This window comes from Bubalus kerabau, chromosome 8 (genome assembly GCF_029407905.1).
Source record: "Bubalus kerabau isolate K-KA32 ecotype Philippines breed swamp buffalo chromosome 8, PCC_UOA_SB_1v2, whole genome shotgun sequence".
Taxonomy (NCBI): Eukaryota; Metazoa; Chordata; class Mammalia; order Artiodactyla; family Bovidae; genus Bubalus; species Bubalus kerabau.
This window is the reverse complement of record NC_073631.1, coordinates 70,344,288-70,361,780: the sequence shown is the minus strand read 5'-3', so window position 1 is coordinate 70,361,780 and position 17,493 is coordinate 70,344,288. Positions and strand designations below refer to the sequence as shown.

Sequence of the window (17,493 nt, the reverse complement as noted above, 5' to 3'; positions counted from 1 at the left end):
ACTGGTCAGAATGACTGTCATCAAAAAGTCTACAAACAATAAATGCTGGAGAGGGTGTGGAGAAAAGGGAACCCTCTTACACTGTTGGTGGGAATGCAAACTAGTACAGCCACTCTGGAGAAGAGTGTGGTGATTCCTTAAAAAACTGGATCTAGAACTGCCATATGACCCAGCAATCCCACTGCTGGGCATACACACCGAGGAAACCAGGACTGAAAGAGACACATGTACCCCAGTGTTCATCGCAGCATGGTTTACAATAGCTAGGACATGGAAGCAACCTAGATGTCCATCAGCAGACAAATGGATAAGGAAGTTGTGGTACATATACACAGTGGAATATTACTCAGCTATAAAAACAAATGCATTTGAGTCAGTTCTAATGAGGTGGATGGAACTGGAATCTAGTATACAGAGTGAAGTATGTCAGAAAGAGAAACACCAATATAGTATATTAAAGCATGTATATATGGAATTTAGAAAGATAGTAACAACAACCCTATATGCGAGACAGCAAAAGAGACACAGACATAAAGAACAGACTTTTGGACTATGTGGGAGAAGGCGGAGGTGGGATGATTTGAGAACATAACATAGAAACATGTATATTACCATATGTAAAATAGATGACCAGTGCAAGTTTGATGCATGAAGCAGGGTGCTCAAAGCCAGTGCTCTGGGACAACCCAGAGGGATGGGGTGGGGAGGGAGGTGGGAGGGGGGTTCAGGATGGAGGGACACATGTGCCCCCGTGGCTGATTCACGTTGATGTGTGGCAAAAACCACCACAACATTGTAAAGTAATTAGCCTCCAATTAAAATTAAAAAAAAAGAATCAGACACGACTGAGCACACATGCACTCTGCAGTCACTATACGTGTGTGTACATATATATATATATGTATATAGGTAGTTCATATAAGTGGCTTCCCAGGTGGTGCTAGTAGTAAAGAACCCACCTGCCAATGCAGGAGACAAAAGAGATGCAGGTTCGATCTCTGGGTTGGGAGGATTGCCTGGAGAAGGGCATGGCAACCCACTCCAGTACTCTTGCCTCGAGAATCCCGTGGAGCGAGGAGCCTAGCTGGCTACAGTCCATAGGGTTGCAGAGTTGGACACGACTGAAGCAACTTAGCAGGCAGGCATGGGTAGTAATATAACCACGTCCAAAACAGATTCCTCAATGTTCAGTCCATATCTGCTAACCTGGCAGTGATGATGTTTGCCTCGGTTTTTGCTTTTTAATGACTCACACACTTCCTTGCCCTGTGTCAGGGTGACAAATCCTTCCCTGTTGTTTTCATTAATCATTCCACTGGTTGAGTGACTCAGACTGTCAAAACAGTAGACAATTATAGGATTATTTTATGGAAAATGGACAGTGAAACATTATAATGAAATCTCAATTATTTTCATTCTCCTTGCTGAGACACATTTCTTTCTTTATTTTTCAAGATTAGATTTGTTTATTCTTTCTGAACCATTTATTTCTCGATTTAACAATTCTCTGACCACTGAGAGCACTTTAAAAGATAACCAGACAATAAATCAAGTGAAAAGACCCTGATGCTGGGAAAGATTGAGGTCAGGAGGAGAAGGGGACGACAGAGCATCCGATGGTTGGATGGCATCACCGACTCAATGGACATGTGTTTGGGTGGACTCCAGGAGTTGGTGATGGACAGGGAGGCCTGCCATGCTGCAGTTCATGGGGTCGCAAAGAATCGGATACGACTGAGGCAACTGAACTGAACCGATTTGATTTTACCCAGTTTTCCCTTTTCCAGATATGATTTTAAATAGAATAGAAGCCCAGACTCTGCGGGGATAAATTAGGTGTGGTTGTCTTATGGATCAGAAATGGACTATTTAGCCCCTTAGGACTTATAGTTATGATACTGTAATTTTATGAACTCTTGCCTCTTTTGTTCTGAGTTCTACCCATAACAACAAATAAAGCAACAACAACCACAATTATCAGCCCTGTGGTTTCTCTGATCTCTGGCTGGGGTTTACCAATGTGGGCAGCAGCTGGCCAAGGAAGTTCCTGAAGTCTATGAGTTAACACTAACCTTCTACTTTCGGATCAGACCCTGGCCTCATTAAAGCTCGGAACAGCATCAAAGCAATTATAAAAGGAAAGAGGAAAAGTGTGGCCAGAAACTATCTGAACACATACTATTTTAGAATTCAGCAGTGACCTTCAAATGAGGAACTTAGTCAGATAAATATATTTAACCATCATAATAATTCAAACTCGATTAGCAATCAACATGTCAGGATTTTAGTCTGCCCCTAGTAATTACTCCTTTCCAATATTTAAAGAAGTTGCGATTTCCAGCACTATCCTGATATGGTTCCTCTGCTCCACAGTGACCACATTTTGAGCTCACCCCTGGCAAGAAGGGCCAGAGATAATTAGTGTATGTTTGTTTGTGCTTGTATTTGTTGGAGCTTAAAGGAGCAACAAACCTAGACTTTTCCTCTGACATCAGAAGGATCTCAGAATTCAGCTCTCAATCTTTTATTTCTCCCACGAGAGAAAAAGGTCTCAACATTACAGTTGAACAGTGGTTTTGAATCTTGGTCTGCAATCTTTCTGAGTTCTTAAATGATGTTTGGAACAGCCTAATGGAAATCATGTTAGGAGCATACTGTACTCGTAAAAATAGTCTAGAGAGAATGTAATGCTTGGTTAATTATCCAGATGTGTAAAAGCACAATGCAATTGGACTTAAAGAAACTTGTAATTGTGTATTCCGTCGGAATCTCTCCCTTCTTACATGTTTCAACAACATTCACAGCAGACTTACTGCAGGCCTGCCACCCGGTTACTTTTAAGGAAGGAAAAAAAAATTATATCTAAAAATCAAGTTTCAATCAGCTCCTCCAGAAGAAAAAAAAAACCATGTCAGAGAATAACACTTTAATGGAAACAATGTCCTCTGACAGAAACTTCACATATGTTAGCAGTTACCATTGTGTAAGCTACTCTCCGTCGTCTACATTTCTTACTAAAGTAGACGCCGTTATAGTCATTCTGTGACTTGCTTCTAAGTGTACCTTTTATGGTAAAACTTACAGAAACTTTATCCGTGATAATGAGCAATGGCTTTTAAATCTGGTTGCCAAGTGTCACTATTTACTGGCCCTAGCCCCTTACCTCTGCTTGGAAGTGGAAAAAGGCCGTTGTCAGCTTCAGCAATGACACAATGAGGAACGTCAGGTCATCACCGCCCTTTTCCCTGCTCTGTCACCAAGTCCCCAGCCACTCCAGGTGGCTGAACGTACCTCAAGAATTCACTTCAGGGCTGGTGAGAACCCTTCCACGCTCGGGAAAAAAACAGGTGAGCTCTCCTTGTGGACAGAGTCACACCAGTTTCATGTCGTCTAGCTGTCCCCAAGCACAGATTGTGGTGGAGTTACTCCCATGTGTGAGGGTGATCAAAGTGAACATGCCTTTAAGAGGGGGACATGCCTTGAAGAGAATTTTACCACAAAAATTGGTGAAAAGCCTAAGCTGCATGGAGTCACACAGGACACAGCAGTCAATAGGACCGGATTATGCTAGGACAACCTTGACTTCATCTAGCCTTGGGATAGAATCTTACTTCACTCAGCACCATTATTTCTACTGAAGAGAGAAAAGGGGTAGCCTTAACAAACCTAGTTCAGAAAATTAATGAATGGGGAAAACTAGAACTTCAGTTGCTACACAACAGATTGTGGTAATCTCTACAACTTCCTAGACATTGCTAGACCGTGCATCATCTAATTTTAAGACCACATTGCTGTGATTAAAAAAAAGTGGGGGGGGGCTTCTAATATGATTTTATCTAAATAGCTATTTCTCTTGACTATGGGCTTAAAAAGAAATGCAGAATCTACAGGAATAGACATATAAGAAAAACATTTTGATCTGTTTCCAACTTTTAGTCACATAAATTTATGAAAAAGTATCTACTGCCTTCCAAATGATATATTTCTATTTTGTTTTGAGATGATGCTTCTTTAAAAAATAATTCCATCAGTGACTACAATAAGTGAAAAAGATGCACCTTACCTCCCCGTAACTCTGGCCTTGGTGCCGATTTTAGAGAAATTCATACCCAGCTTGAAGCCAGGTGATTCGATCAGAGGAGTAAACACTTTTGTTTAGAGACTGTAGTTAATTCAACTTTTAAATAAAGAGCATGAACATACTGGACCACAGTCAACAAACTGAATACTTCATTTGCTCACTGTAGATAGAACTCAGTAGGCTGAAGCTGTGCATAACAGATTTAATTTAGTATTTCCGGTCCTCAGCCTACACATCTCCTCCAATCAGGTATTATTTGTGTCGCCATGCTGCTTGGTCCAGCACGGTAGCTCACTTCAGACAAAGTTTATAATTACTTCTGATTTACTCGTCTTCTTTTCCATGTAACTAAAGAATCAGTAAATATGTGCTGATTTGACTTAGATATGCTATCCAAAAGCCTGAGGCCCAATTTGCAAACATTTCCATATGCCCCCATTCAGTTCTTCAGGTTGCAGCTTAAATCTTGACTTTTCTAATATTAAACACATTAAATAGTCAAAATCCGTTTTCAATTCTAAAAGAAAATATTGGCAAGTCAGAAGAACATAACAAAATAGACATCTGTCATGAGCTCAAGAGTTAAAGCAGCTCAAATGTTATCTAATAAAATTCAGCAAGCTCCACTCTTTGAGAAATAATTACATTCCAAGGACTTCAAGCCTTTAGATCATTTGAAACCTCCATTTACCCCATAAAACTTTATGATCAAAGCCAAGCCTTTATGATTAAAATGAAGTCTTGGCCAGAAAGACAGAAATATCCAAGAAGCTGGGAACTTCTTTACTGTTTGTATAAGGTTAGGTTAGTAACCCTTAGTGGAGAAGGCAATGGCAACCCACTCCAGTGCTCTTGCCTGGAGAATCCCAGGGACAGAGGAGCCTGGTGGGCTGCTGTCTATGGGGTCGCACAGAGTCAGACACAACTGAAGCAACTTAGCAGCAGCAGTAACCCTTAGAGACTGCACAAAATATGGAAAGGATGTTTGACTCCCTTGTACAGACAGATCTATTCTGTGGGAATAGGTGGGTTCCGGAGACAGTGCAGTTTGAGAGGAGAGTGCAGCCAGGCTTAGAAAGCATCTCCATGAAGGGGGTTACAATCCTTAGCTTGTCCCTTGACCACAGTCCTTGGGTTCTGGAGTCTGGCTGCTTAGGTTCTAATTCTGGGCTGGATGAGCTTGTAACCTCTCCAAGCCTCATTTATCTCAGCTGTAAAATGGGTATGACGATAACAGCGCTAGCTTCATAAGGCAGTTGTGAGGATTAAATAAGGAAATGCATGAAACTGTGCTCAGCATCATGCCTGTCATATGATCCACTCTCAATAAATATCCTCAAGTAAGATCTACAAATAAAACAAAGGGACTAAACACTTCAGAAGATCCCCTTTGTTGTAGTTTAGTTGCTCAGTTGTGTCCAACCAGTGTGCCTGCCAGGCTCCTCTGTTCTTGGAATTTCCCACAAGAATACTGGACTGGGTTGTAATTTCCTTCTCCAGAAGGTCCCCTTCTAACTACCAAATTCAAGGATCACAAGGCTGGGCTAAGACAAAGGTGTGGCTTTCATAAACAAGTATAAACCTATTGCTTGGATAGTTCTCCCAGCCTGCCCCTTTACAAGTGTGTCAGTGCTTGAAATTCCCCTATTACAAGTATCCTTCTATGGCTTAGGCTCTGTCCTCTATTCAAAGACAAGTATATTGGGAAGAGGCTTCCCTGGTGGCTCTGTGATAAAGAATCTGCCAACAATGCAGGAGACGCGAGTTCGATCCCTGGGTCAGGAAGATCCCCTGGAGAAGGGCATGGCAATCCCCTTCAGTACTCTTGCCTAGAGAATCCCATGGACAGAGGTGCCTGGTGAATTGCAGTCAATAGTATTACACAGAGTCGGACACAACTGAAGCGACTAATCAGCAGCAGCATGCTGGGAGTACGCTTAATCTAATTTTCTCTAATGGACAGTGAGCTGGTAACAGGTCAGAATTGGGGAGAGAAACAGAATAATCAAGATGGGGATGGAGGAAGCATGGGAGAAGTAGGACCAAACACCATACAGCCAAGGAAAGGAAGGCTGAGAGGGGGAGTTACGGCACTGTAGAGGGAGAGAAGAACCATGAAAGGGAGACCAAAAAAAGCCAGAGAGAAGTCTCATAGATATTTTTATTTTATCTGGCAAATGCCTTTCTCGAAGCCTCTCTATAACATCCATTAAACACTGTGCCTAGTATTGTATGAAACAAATAAAGCAAACCTGGCTCTTGATTCCTGGGATCCTGCCCTCTGAACCCACTGGACCATGATGATTTCAATGAAGAAATCAGACTCTGAACCCGGCAGAATTTTGCTCATGTGGATGAAGATAAAGTATCCTATTAAGTTCGCTAATTTTTAAATAGCTTCAAAGTTTTGCCTCAAATAAACCCTGGTTGCAAACTGCTTCTAAGGAAAGCAGCCCACCTCCTGCTGATCAAAAAGAGATGCTCAGGTTTTTCAGATGCCATTCACAAGCAATCCCACCCATTGGCACAACCGCCCCTAAGCACTGGATCTTTTCCATGAGTGGACTGAAAATCACAGGCGAAGAGGACAGTGGATGGACCCCTCCCTCCTGCCACCTCCCTGCCTTCATGCACCAGGGCTGTTTTGCTTTAATTTCTAGCTGGGCCCATATACATTTGAGTGGATTCTAAAGAGTGTCTGAACCTCATGAAAAAGAGCAATCTCACTAATAGTTACTGGCTCAGAAAGGATAACACTTATGAAGAAAGTTAATTATGTGAATTAAATGCAGCTTGTCTCTCTTTTTGAAGTACATTTTTTTCATGCCTCGAGGAGAGTGATTTACAGACACATTTGTCTCTCTTTAGAGAAAATTAATTCCAGTTGGTGTTCCAGGCAGAAGTGGAGAGAAGGGAAGGAGACAAAGCAATTCTTCCTTCTCTACTGCTTCAAATGTGGGTCCACACCACGCTTTGTTGTGGCCTCGCCATGGTCCACACGGCAGGGGCGAGGGCCCTCAGTTGGTCCATACCCATTTTGCTACTAACCAAAGCTGCTAAGCTCCACCATCATCTTCTGATGAACTGAACAACTTCTTTTACAGATGATTTCAAAATAAGAGGGGAGACAACACCACACCCCAAAAGCAAGTGAGCAGAGCTCTTTAAACATCTCAGCCCCTGCTTACATGCATTAGGCCATATGCTTTGGAGCAATAATATATTGATCCAACTTTTCAACATGAATGGCAGTAATAGTCATCATGTGTTGGGTACTCTCTACAGCCAGTCACTCTGTTAAATATTTGAGGAGGATTATCTAATTAAATGCTCAAAACAATCCTATACAGAAGGTACTGTTATTACTTCCAGACTCCTTTACAACAAATTCAGGGTGCTGAACAGCTGCTCAAGTCGCTTAGAGCAACAAGCTACTCTCATTCACAGCACACAAAAGTGGAAGATATTTAGGTCCAGTACATTTGCAATAGGCTTCCCTGGTGGCTCAGATGGTAAAGAATCCGCCTGTGGGAGACCCAGGTTTGATCCCTGGGTTGGGAAGATCCCCTGGAGAAGAGAATGGATATCTACTCCAGTATTCTTGCCTGGAGAATTTCATGGACAGAGGAGCCTGGTGGACTACAGTCCAAAGAGTCGCAAAGAGTCAGACATGCCTGAGCAACTAACACTTTCACATTTGCAACGAGAAGCAGAAAACCATTTCTGAGATTATGCATTGTTTTTTCCAAGAACAGTTCTACAAATCTAGCAGCATTATTTTCAACCCCTCCCAAAAGTATGAAGAAATTAAGAGTTCACAAGAGAAAAGATTTCCCTTTCTTGAGAATCTATTACAACATTTTTTTTTGGTGGTGGACACAGGGAGGGTGGGGTTGATGTTATGTTAAAACTGCATTTATATACAGATGCTTTAAGGGTATGTCTAGGTAACTACTGTTGAACATCTCCAGTAAAATATCCCTGGAAGTGATCTAATTTAAAAACCAACCCTCTGATTCTAAGATGAAATGCAGAGGCCCAGAGAAGTTCAAGAAATTGTCTGGAATCATACAGAGAGAGACAAAGCCAGCAATGAACCTCAGGTCTCCTAATTATTAACGCAGAATTCCTTCCACTTCTCCATTCTTCCTCCTAGTCTTAACAGAAGACCAGATGGAACAAACTAAAGAGAAACACCACATTCTGCAAATAATAAACCATCAGGCACTACTGAGTGCTCTTCATTCTAGAAAAAGGTGTGCCCCCTGATTTAACATCTCCTGCATGGTTCTTACAGAGATGCTACTGCCTGGCAAGTGCATCTCCACCCTAGCCCCTGCCCCCTCATTCCCATCTTCCTTCATCACTTTGAAGGCACAGGTTTCTTTAAAGGTATTCATTCTGGCAGCAGAGAATGTAAAAAGAAAACTGTCCTTTCCTGCACACATTCAGAAATTACATGCATGAAATCACCAGACTGACATGAAGTAGACAAGTCAAGTTTTTCATTGAAAATTTGGCAGCTTTGCTGAAAAGTTCAACATCACGGTTAACAACATTGTCACATTATTCACAAGACAAGGAATTACACTCTAAGCAGATCATTCTGCTGACTGGGTGTTTTCCAAGGTTGCTACCAAAATGACAGGGGTGTCGCTTCCTTCCCCCTTCCCCATGCTGCCTCTGAAATGGGTTAAAAGGGAAGGAACAGCAGGGAATTACTGGTAGAGGTCCTAAAAAATCCTAACTAGGTAACGGTCTTTTAAAAAGACTTAAGTGTAAGAAGTTAATTAGTCAGGATATCCTTTCTAGACAGTTTAGAAAAAGGAGAAAGAAGGTGAAGAGAGGGAAGATCCTAGTTCCATTAACTTGCCATTCCCTTGGGAAAGCTGAGACCCTTTTCCACTTTGACACCCTTACAATGGACACCTGTGGTCTGTGCTTGCATCCTTCCAGCCCTCCCTCTGGTATCATCACTCAGATCTTCCTCTGGAGACCACTCATCCCCCATTCTCAAGCTTGTGGCTCAGGTGTAAAGGCTTCAAGATCATTCGCTGCTTCCTAGAGCATTGCAGTGGGCCTTAGGCACCATTCTGGCCAATCTGTATACTCCATCCCCCAGCCCCTAGGATGGGCATGGGCTCCAAATGGACAATGGGATTGAGAAATGTGGCGGAATTCTGATGAGGGAGAAGTTTAACCTGTAGGCTGTCTCTAGAGCTCTGGAGTGAATTGGAGAGGCAAGGGCACAGGTGAAAAGAACTTTACCTGAGAATGAAACCAGTCACGTGCAAAGCCAAACAACTAGATCAGGAGAATGTGATACAAAATCCTGATGATAAAGTTTGAGCACCCAGATCCAGCCATGCCTGATGCCAACAAGTCAATCCCCTGTTTTACATAAGCCACTTTGAATAGGGTTTTTGTCACTTGTAAGCAGAAAAGCCTTGATTAATACACCCATATTCATCCTTCAAAATCCAGTTTAATTCTTGCCTCCTCTGTCTGACTTTTCCTGTGGATCACATCTTGAGAGGTAGCTATTTGCTCACCTTAAGCTACTTGTCTTTGCAGCTACTTTTCTAATTCTACTTTTCATTCTGTGTTGTATTTATTATTAGACTCTCAGATTTATGGCAGAATTAATATCTTATTCATCACTGAATTTTTAATACTTGTCCAAAGCCTCAGACATAGTAGGGAATGACTTGAGAATTTTTTATATGGATTGAACTAATGTGTGTGTGCGCACACTGAATGGATAAACCACAGGTGCCATGATATATTCCAGTCCTGATGATGTTGGAAGCACACGAGAAAACATGATTTCAACTTACCTCCCCAGTGACATAAAAGTCATTGTCTCTATAGTCAGAGAACAACTCGAAAAACTGAATTAATGCACTGCAAAAAGAAAAGCAACAATAAAAATTACATGGAATCATACTATACTACCCAATTTCACCCTTAGACAAGAGGTTTCACTTTGAATTAAGATACCATTATGCTATAAGCTTCTGGAGGTATTTTTTTCAAAGTCTCATGAGTGTATGACACTCCATACTCTGTGGATGGTTAGAAAAATACTTGTAGGCTTGCTCTGTGATACTCAGAAGTTCCTACAAGTGAACATCAACACTCTGGAAAGGTTTCTAAATCCCTGGGTTACCAACTTGAATCACTTGCCTGTTGAGGGGACCCTTGAGCAAAGTGCCACAGGCTTTCACCTATCATTTAGCAATTTGTGGAGTTAGTTCTACAAACATTATAGTCCCACTAACCTCAGTTTGTGGTGAGGTAATGGGAACCTCAGTTGCTTACCAGCCTCTCTCTGTGGGGAACACTGAACATTTCTATATTCTAATGGGGCCCCTAGAATTTCAGTGTTTAAATAACCAAAGAACAGAAAAACTGTAAACTGACTAGGCGTGTATCTGTTCAGTCACTCAAGTGTGTTTGACTCTTTGCAGCCCCATGGACTGTAGCCTGTCAGCCTCCTCTGTCCAGGAAGTTTTCCAGGCAAGAATACTGGAGTTGGTTTCCATTTCCTACTCCAGGGGATCTTCCTGACCCAGGGATTGAACCCATGTCTCTTGTATCTCCTACAATCGCAGGTGGATTCTTTACTGCTAAGCCACCTGGGAAGCCCCCTAAAATGACTATAGCCTAAAGGAAAATCACCAAATGCCCACAGATATGGAAGTAAATGCAAAGTGGCCTCTGGGCTCAAAATATCCACATTTACTAAAGATTGCCAACAGTCACTTTGGTATGCTGAAATAGATTTAAACAGACTCAAGAAATTATTTCATAACAAGCAAGAAAAGGGTGGATTATTGAACGATTCTCTACTTGAACAGAATCTTTCATAAAGGAGACAAAAACTTGTGAAACTCCGAAGCCTTATGAATGTCTTGACCTAGATTGCAATGCCTGAGAAGCTGGGCAGGGTTTTTGTTCGTTTCCTGCTGAGGGACTAAAAGCTGTGAACTAGCCAGTGGAGATAAAAGACAAGGAGGCCCTGCAAAACCAGGAGCAGAGAGTTCAAGGGTTACACAGAGGCAAAATTGGGTCATTACAATCACCACAATCCCGGCAATAACTTAATTTTCAAAGGCTCCATTAAGAACCCAGCACTGGAACCTCTCTAGTTGTCCAGAGGTTAGGACTTCGCTTTCCAATGCAAGGGGTGAGGGTTCGATCCCTGGTCAGGGACCTATGATCCCACATGCCTTACAGCCAAAAAACCAAAACATAAAACAGAAGCAATATTGTAACAAATTCATAAAGACTTTAAAAATGGTCCACATAAAAATAATCTTAAAAAAAAAAGCCAACATGAAACGCTACTGTAGAGTTTCAGTGTATTTATTTATTATTTATAGTAACTGAAATCTTTGTAGCAACTAAATCTGGAAAGCGCATTACATAGCCTCCATGTTTGTGCTGGCAATATGCTGCCTTTAGAGCTGAGATAAAAATAGGAGTTTATTCTCCACCCTTGCCTCTTTAACCTTCAGGCTAAAAATTACTTCTCTTTCTCTCTTCCTGCTAGTTGGAATGGCAATAGACAATTTAATATAGTAAATCTCAATTAAGCCTTGTGCTTTAGCTTAAAACTTATTTCCTTAAAGAATTTGTTGGAGAGTTGTTGAGGTTGCCAGATTTAGCAAATAAAATACCAGATGTCTAACTAAATTTGAATTTCAGATAAACAACAAATAATATTTTAGTATAAGTCTGTCTCAAATATTGCATAGGACATACTTAGATTAAAAAATTATTCACTGTTTACCTGAAATTCAAATTTAACTGGCATTCTGTATTTTATCTGGCAATCTTAGTTGAAGGAGATAATCTCCCAGGTTACTTCTAGCTGGCAAAAACAGGATTCTCTAGTTGAAGTTTCCAAGGCAAGGTCCCAATTGAGGAAGTTATCACGGAATTTTAATTTCACAATAGGATCTGAACAAAAACTTGGCTAATCATAGCAATGCCTTAATAGGTCTTTCTTAAATGGGAATGAAAAATGAAAAAGGTAAATTTGGTAAGTTGGAGGTACATATGCCATTTGTTCATTGAACTGAGTTTTCATCAAGGATTAGACCATTACATGGTAAAGGGTTGTTCAAAAATAAAATCTAGAATCATCCTCACATTAAACTGCAAACTTTATAAGTACAACTGGTAAAGCATATAGTATCAGGTTGGCAAAAAAGTTCATTTGGGTTTGTCTGTAAGATGTTATGGAAAAACCCGAACGAATTTTTGATCATCCCAATACACAGCATACGAGTGTGTGCACGCGTGTGCACTCCATGCATTTATTCAGGCACAAGAGCTATATGACACACAAAACATATCTCTCTTCCATGTCTTTCCATTTGGAACCTTGCTGGCATCGTGTCAAGGCCTTGTCAAATAAATAGAATTTTAGTCAAAGGCTACTCAGTGGCAGAAAGGTACATTAAGAGACAACGGGATGAAACACAGAAGGCAAGGGTGAATGATCAGGAGAAACCACCCCTCAGATAGTTTTATTAAAGAGAAGATGGGCTCAGGGCAGAGGAGGTGGATGTAAATGATAACACATTACAGATCCAAGGACAGATCTAGACTCTGGTCTGCTCTAGTGGAGTCAGGGTCATAGAAATACAAGACATTCAGGAGAACTGAGGTGAAAATAATCTCAGTAAAAGCTCCATACCAACAAAAGCCAGACAAGGTATACCTTTAGTCACCGATAGTCTGGCTGAAAGAAGCATAGAGACAAGGATCCCAGTGGTTTTGTTCTCTTGCATCAGATGGGGAGCTATCCTCAGCATTCATTCATTCCACATCTAGTGTGGCTGGGCCATGATCTCACCTGCACCCTTCATTCAATACTGTTCTCAATTTAATATATAAAACTGTTTCATAGTCACATTGTTATGAAGTTTTATTTAGCAATGGGCTTCCCTGGTGGCTCGGATGGTAAAGAATCTTCTTGCAATGCAGGAGACACGAGTTAAATCCCTGGGTTGGTAAGATTCCCCTGGAGAAGGGAATGGCTACTCACTCCAGTATTCTTGTATGGAGAATTCCATGGACAGAGGAGCCCGGTGGCTACAGTCCGTTGGGTCGCAGAGAGTCAGACAGGACTGAGCGACTACCACAGCAAAAAAAAAAAAAAAAGTCTAAGCATCTTGTTTGCAGAAAAAGTTTCATTTCCAAACACAAAGAAAAGCAGCCTAAATGTAAATGTCAAATGTCTTTTTAGGAATCTACTCTCAGCTGTGCGCTATTAATAGTGAAATGGAGTGGGATTTTCAGAAAAAAAGAAAGATGGTTTTCAAAGGGAGAAAAAGAAAGTTCTACTCTTTAAACCTGTAGTAGCCTGTTGATAGGTTTCAAAGCGACCTTCTTACTCCAAACACCCATCTGGACAGCTGGGGAGAAGAGTGCAGTCACAAAGGGAAACAAAGAGTATAAACCATAAAGGAAACAGCTGAAATCAGTTTTCTGCGCGACCCTTGATTAGCTATTTTCCAGTTCTAAGAGCCTGAAGCAAAAAGAACTAAAACAGCTATAAACAATGGATGCTTTGAAATAGGTTCTCTTTACATGTCTTGCAAGAGGAGACGAACCACATGTCAGCAGTAAATATCCACTAGGAGGGTCAACTGGAAGCTGTGACCATCTTTGGGGGAGGGGCTGGAGAGCCAGAAGAGGAAGGGCAGGGGTGCAAGGCTCTGGCTTAAGAGGGTCTGATGTATTTCTTTCATACAGACCCTCCCCCCTTAGGGTGTTTGCTAATTAAACAACTGAGGTTGTTTGGAGTTAAGCCAAAAGAGGGTTGGAGGAGGAGGGTATGGGGGATGTATGTTTCCGACCTGAAAAATGAGAGCTCACAGTTCAGTACTAAATGAGGAAGACATGGCCCTTGAGTTAACTTGTAAGGACTGCCGTCAGGATTATGTTTGTGGCGGGGAAAAGGAGGTGTTTGAGCTGGTGGCAGTGGAGGGACCCCTGCCAAGATCTGGCTAAGGACCCACAGGATCTGGAAGCAGAAGTGTGGGTCCTAGTCAGTTCACCTGGAGACTGAATGACTGTGTTAAAATAACGGGACATGTGGCGAACAAAAGTGTGCAAGACAGACACCAGCCATGTCATTTTCTGGAGCAGCAGAGAAGAAACATCTCTGGGAGAGAGGGCCAAAGTTCTTTCCTCTCCCCTGCCCCCACCCCTCCCAGCCATGGCCTAGGGGAGAAAGAATAAAATGGAAGGCTTTTGTCAGAGATCAAAAAAAAACACTGACTCCTATTAGATTCACTTTCACTTTGGGGATTGGTTGGGTTTGCTCACCAATTAGCAGGCGGGGTGTTTGGTGAAAGTAGGGGGGCAGCATAGAGGAGCTGGTTAACTCTTTTTGGCCACTAGGATTCTTTCAGCAAATTATTACAATGTGTAGGGCAGGGGGTGGGGGGGGGGCCCTAATGATCGGAATGAATCCAGGACCTGGGCTCTAGTAATAATTTACAGACTGGGGGGAAAAATGACCAAATAAGAAAGGTCACTTTAAGAAAATGTACTAAAAATAGCTATAATGAATGTAAGAAAAGAGAAAGGAAGATATTATATGTATACTGTTTGATCAGGTTTACAACTTCACGTTTTCCTTAATTTTTTGTGTAAAAGAATAACTTTGTAATCTGAAAGGAAAAGTAAGAGACTAGCTAGCAAGCTGAGCTTTCAGCTTGGAAAAGGCATGAAGGAGAAACACAGGAGTGAAAAACTGCATTTTGTGATGGCCACAAAAGGAGGACTCCTGGGAAAGAAAAAAACAAACATCTGAGATGTTGTTCCTTGGCAAATCCAAAGTTCCATATACAAATAATGTTGGAAACAAGCAGAAACCTCTCAGGCAGCTAGTTGAAAGGTTGGGAAAGTATATTTGGTTGAATAATTCTGCTGTTTCTATTTTTTTCAAAGGATATTTTTACAAAATTACACCTTAAGATGTCAGTTCTTCTTGCTACTTTCTCTGCTGGCCACTTCACAGTTATCAATTATAACATAACAAAATGGAAAACAGGCCGTGTGTGTGTGTGTGTGCACGCACTCCTCATGTGGAAGTATTCTTAAAAGATCTTCAGGAACTAGACTATGATGACCAATCAATAATACTTCTACTACTGGAGGAATTTTCATATTGAAATAGAAAATCATTTGGTTTGAAGATGGCCAAAAGAAAGCCAGGGCTTTTTACCTGTATAAGTTTCGAGCCACGTCATCCTCATCTATCGCATATCCATGGACATGGTCAGTAAAACTGAAACCTGTGCCCACCTGGAGGTGAAATAAATAAGCAGGTATAAACAGAGAGAAACGCACATCTTGCTGAGAGACACCGCACGGGAAGGAAATCAACATTATTCCCAAGGTCATGCCTTTGGCCTCAGCTTTTCGGCATCACCCATGTGCACTCATCCATGCTCACAGAAGGATGCTGCATGTCACCATGTCCCCCTTCCCTCTGCTGAGCCCAAATAAACTGGCAGTGCAAAGCTCTTCTCTGATCCTGCAGTGGGGACTCTGCCAGATGATTATTTAAGGATGAGAAACTCACCTTTCCTGGCCTCTGCTACAGTAGCAAAAGACTCAAAGTTGCCTCCTCTCTGAAACCTGGAAGGTGCACTGCTCTGTCCTGCTAAGAGGGAACTCTCTATTGGCCGAAGATAAAAGCTAGCTGTGTGTGTGTGCAGTTTTTTCCCTCATTTCTTTACTTGTGATAAATATGGCCACTAAGCCCTTTCACCTTCAGCAGATAAGGAGTTTTAAAATAAAGATTAGCTTTAAAATAATAGTTCCTTATTCCTGGAAGTTCATAGACAACTGAGTAAATCAATAGAAAAAGCTACTACTTATTTAGGGTCAACAATATGTACAAGGAATGCACCCCCACCATATACATCAGTTGTAAATATTTTTGATTTTTGATTTTTTTCCAAACAGCCAAGGGAACAGGACATTTAATTAGGCTTTAATGTAAACATGGAATTCTAGACTAGGGAAGAAGATGGCTGACAAAACATGACTGGGGTGTGGGGGGGCAAGAATGTTGGATTTTTTCCTTCCTATTTTTCTGTTTTCTCTTTGAACCATCTGGGAAGTGAAAGAAGTTAGATTAGAGGACAGATATTCCCAATCTGCAGGAGTTGACCCTAAAGTTACTCTCCTATATTGTAGTTTATTTGATTTGATTTCATAAAAACGTCCCAAGGAGAATTCTACCTTTTGCTCTCCCTGAGATGAGGCATTCAGCTCACTGTGATAAGTGAAAGGGGCTAGTTTTGAGCCCCTTTTATATCAGAGCTGTATTTGAAAGATTAGGTGTTCCCCCGCTACAAAAAAAACCCAAGTTATAGAGAAATCCATATCATCAGTAGAGAGAAAGTCATCCCTTCCTGGATGGTATAACTCAGTGAAGAGGACATTTCATAAGACCAGAAATGAGGGAAGGAGAGAGAGCAGCAAGGAAAATTCCCAATCTTGGATATAATGGTACATATTAGAAAAATTAAATCTCAATTTTTTAAAAAAATGTTTAATTGGAAGATAATTGCTTTATTGTGTTGGCTTCTGCCATACAACAATATGAATCAGCCATAGGTATACATATGTTCCCCCCCCCCGGACCTCCCCCTCATCCTGTATCCCGTCTCACCCCTCTAGGTGGTCACAGAGCACCAGGCTGAGCTCCTTGTGTTATGCAGCAACTTCCATTAGTTAGCTATCTATTTTATATATGGCAATGTGTATGTGTTTCAATGCTGAAGGAGAGGATGGGACAAATTGAATCAAATGTGTTTTTTAAATAGACAATTATAGGGGCTTCCTTGGTGCTCCAAGGGTTAAGACTTAGTGCTCCCAATGCAGGGAAACCAGGTGGGAACCCTGGTCAGGGAACTAGATCCTGCACGTGGCAACTAAGATCCCATTTAGACCATAACTAAGACCTGCAGCAGCCCAATAAAATTTTTAAAAATTATTTTAAAAAGAAAATAATTTTACTTTAAAAAGAAAAAAATCTGGTGTTTTTCTATTTAATAAATGTACTTAATGAAAGAAAAAAAGACTAGAGAGGCCAACACTGCCATTTCACAAGACCCCAGGTACTCACGGGATTATCAACGTAGAGCATGGAAAATGTAATGGTCCAGGGAAAGTCTCTGGCAAACACTAGTAAAGCAGAGAAGAGGCTTGAGACTGAGCCCTTAATAAAACATTCCACCTAACATCTAGCTCTGGTTTGGAGCCCAACACTCCCACCTGTCCCCTCCAGTTTGGGGAACTCTTGGTGTCCCTCTGACCCTGCGTCACTCTCACCCTGCATCACTGTCCTGCAGCAGGTACAGACACCAGCTGTTTTT

General features: G+C 41.5%; 1 protein-coding gene across 1 annotated transcript in view; it reads right to left on the bottom strand.

The window, feature by feature from the left end:
* The window catches only part of CPVL (carboxypeptidase vitellogenic like), a 128,128-nt gene that overhangs the window by 60,485 nt on the left and 50,150 nt on the right, over positions 1–17,493 (bottom strand). Inside the window, exons 5-7 of the mRNA XM_055590504.1 lie at positions 17,244–17,302; positions 15,330–15,409; positions 9,919–9,985 (exon numbers count right to left, since the gene is read on the bottom strand). Of these exons, the coding sequence (XP_055446479.1) occupies positions 9,919–9,985; positions 15,330–15,409; positions 17,244–17,302 (206 nt within the window). The remainder of the gene's footprint in view (positions 1–9,918; positions 9,986–15,329; positions 15,410–17,243; positions 17,303–17,493) is intronic.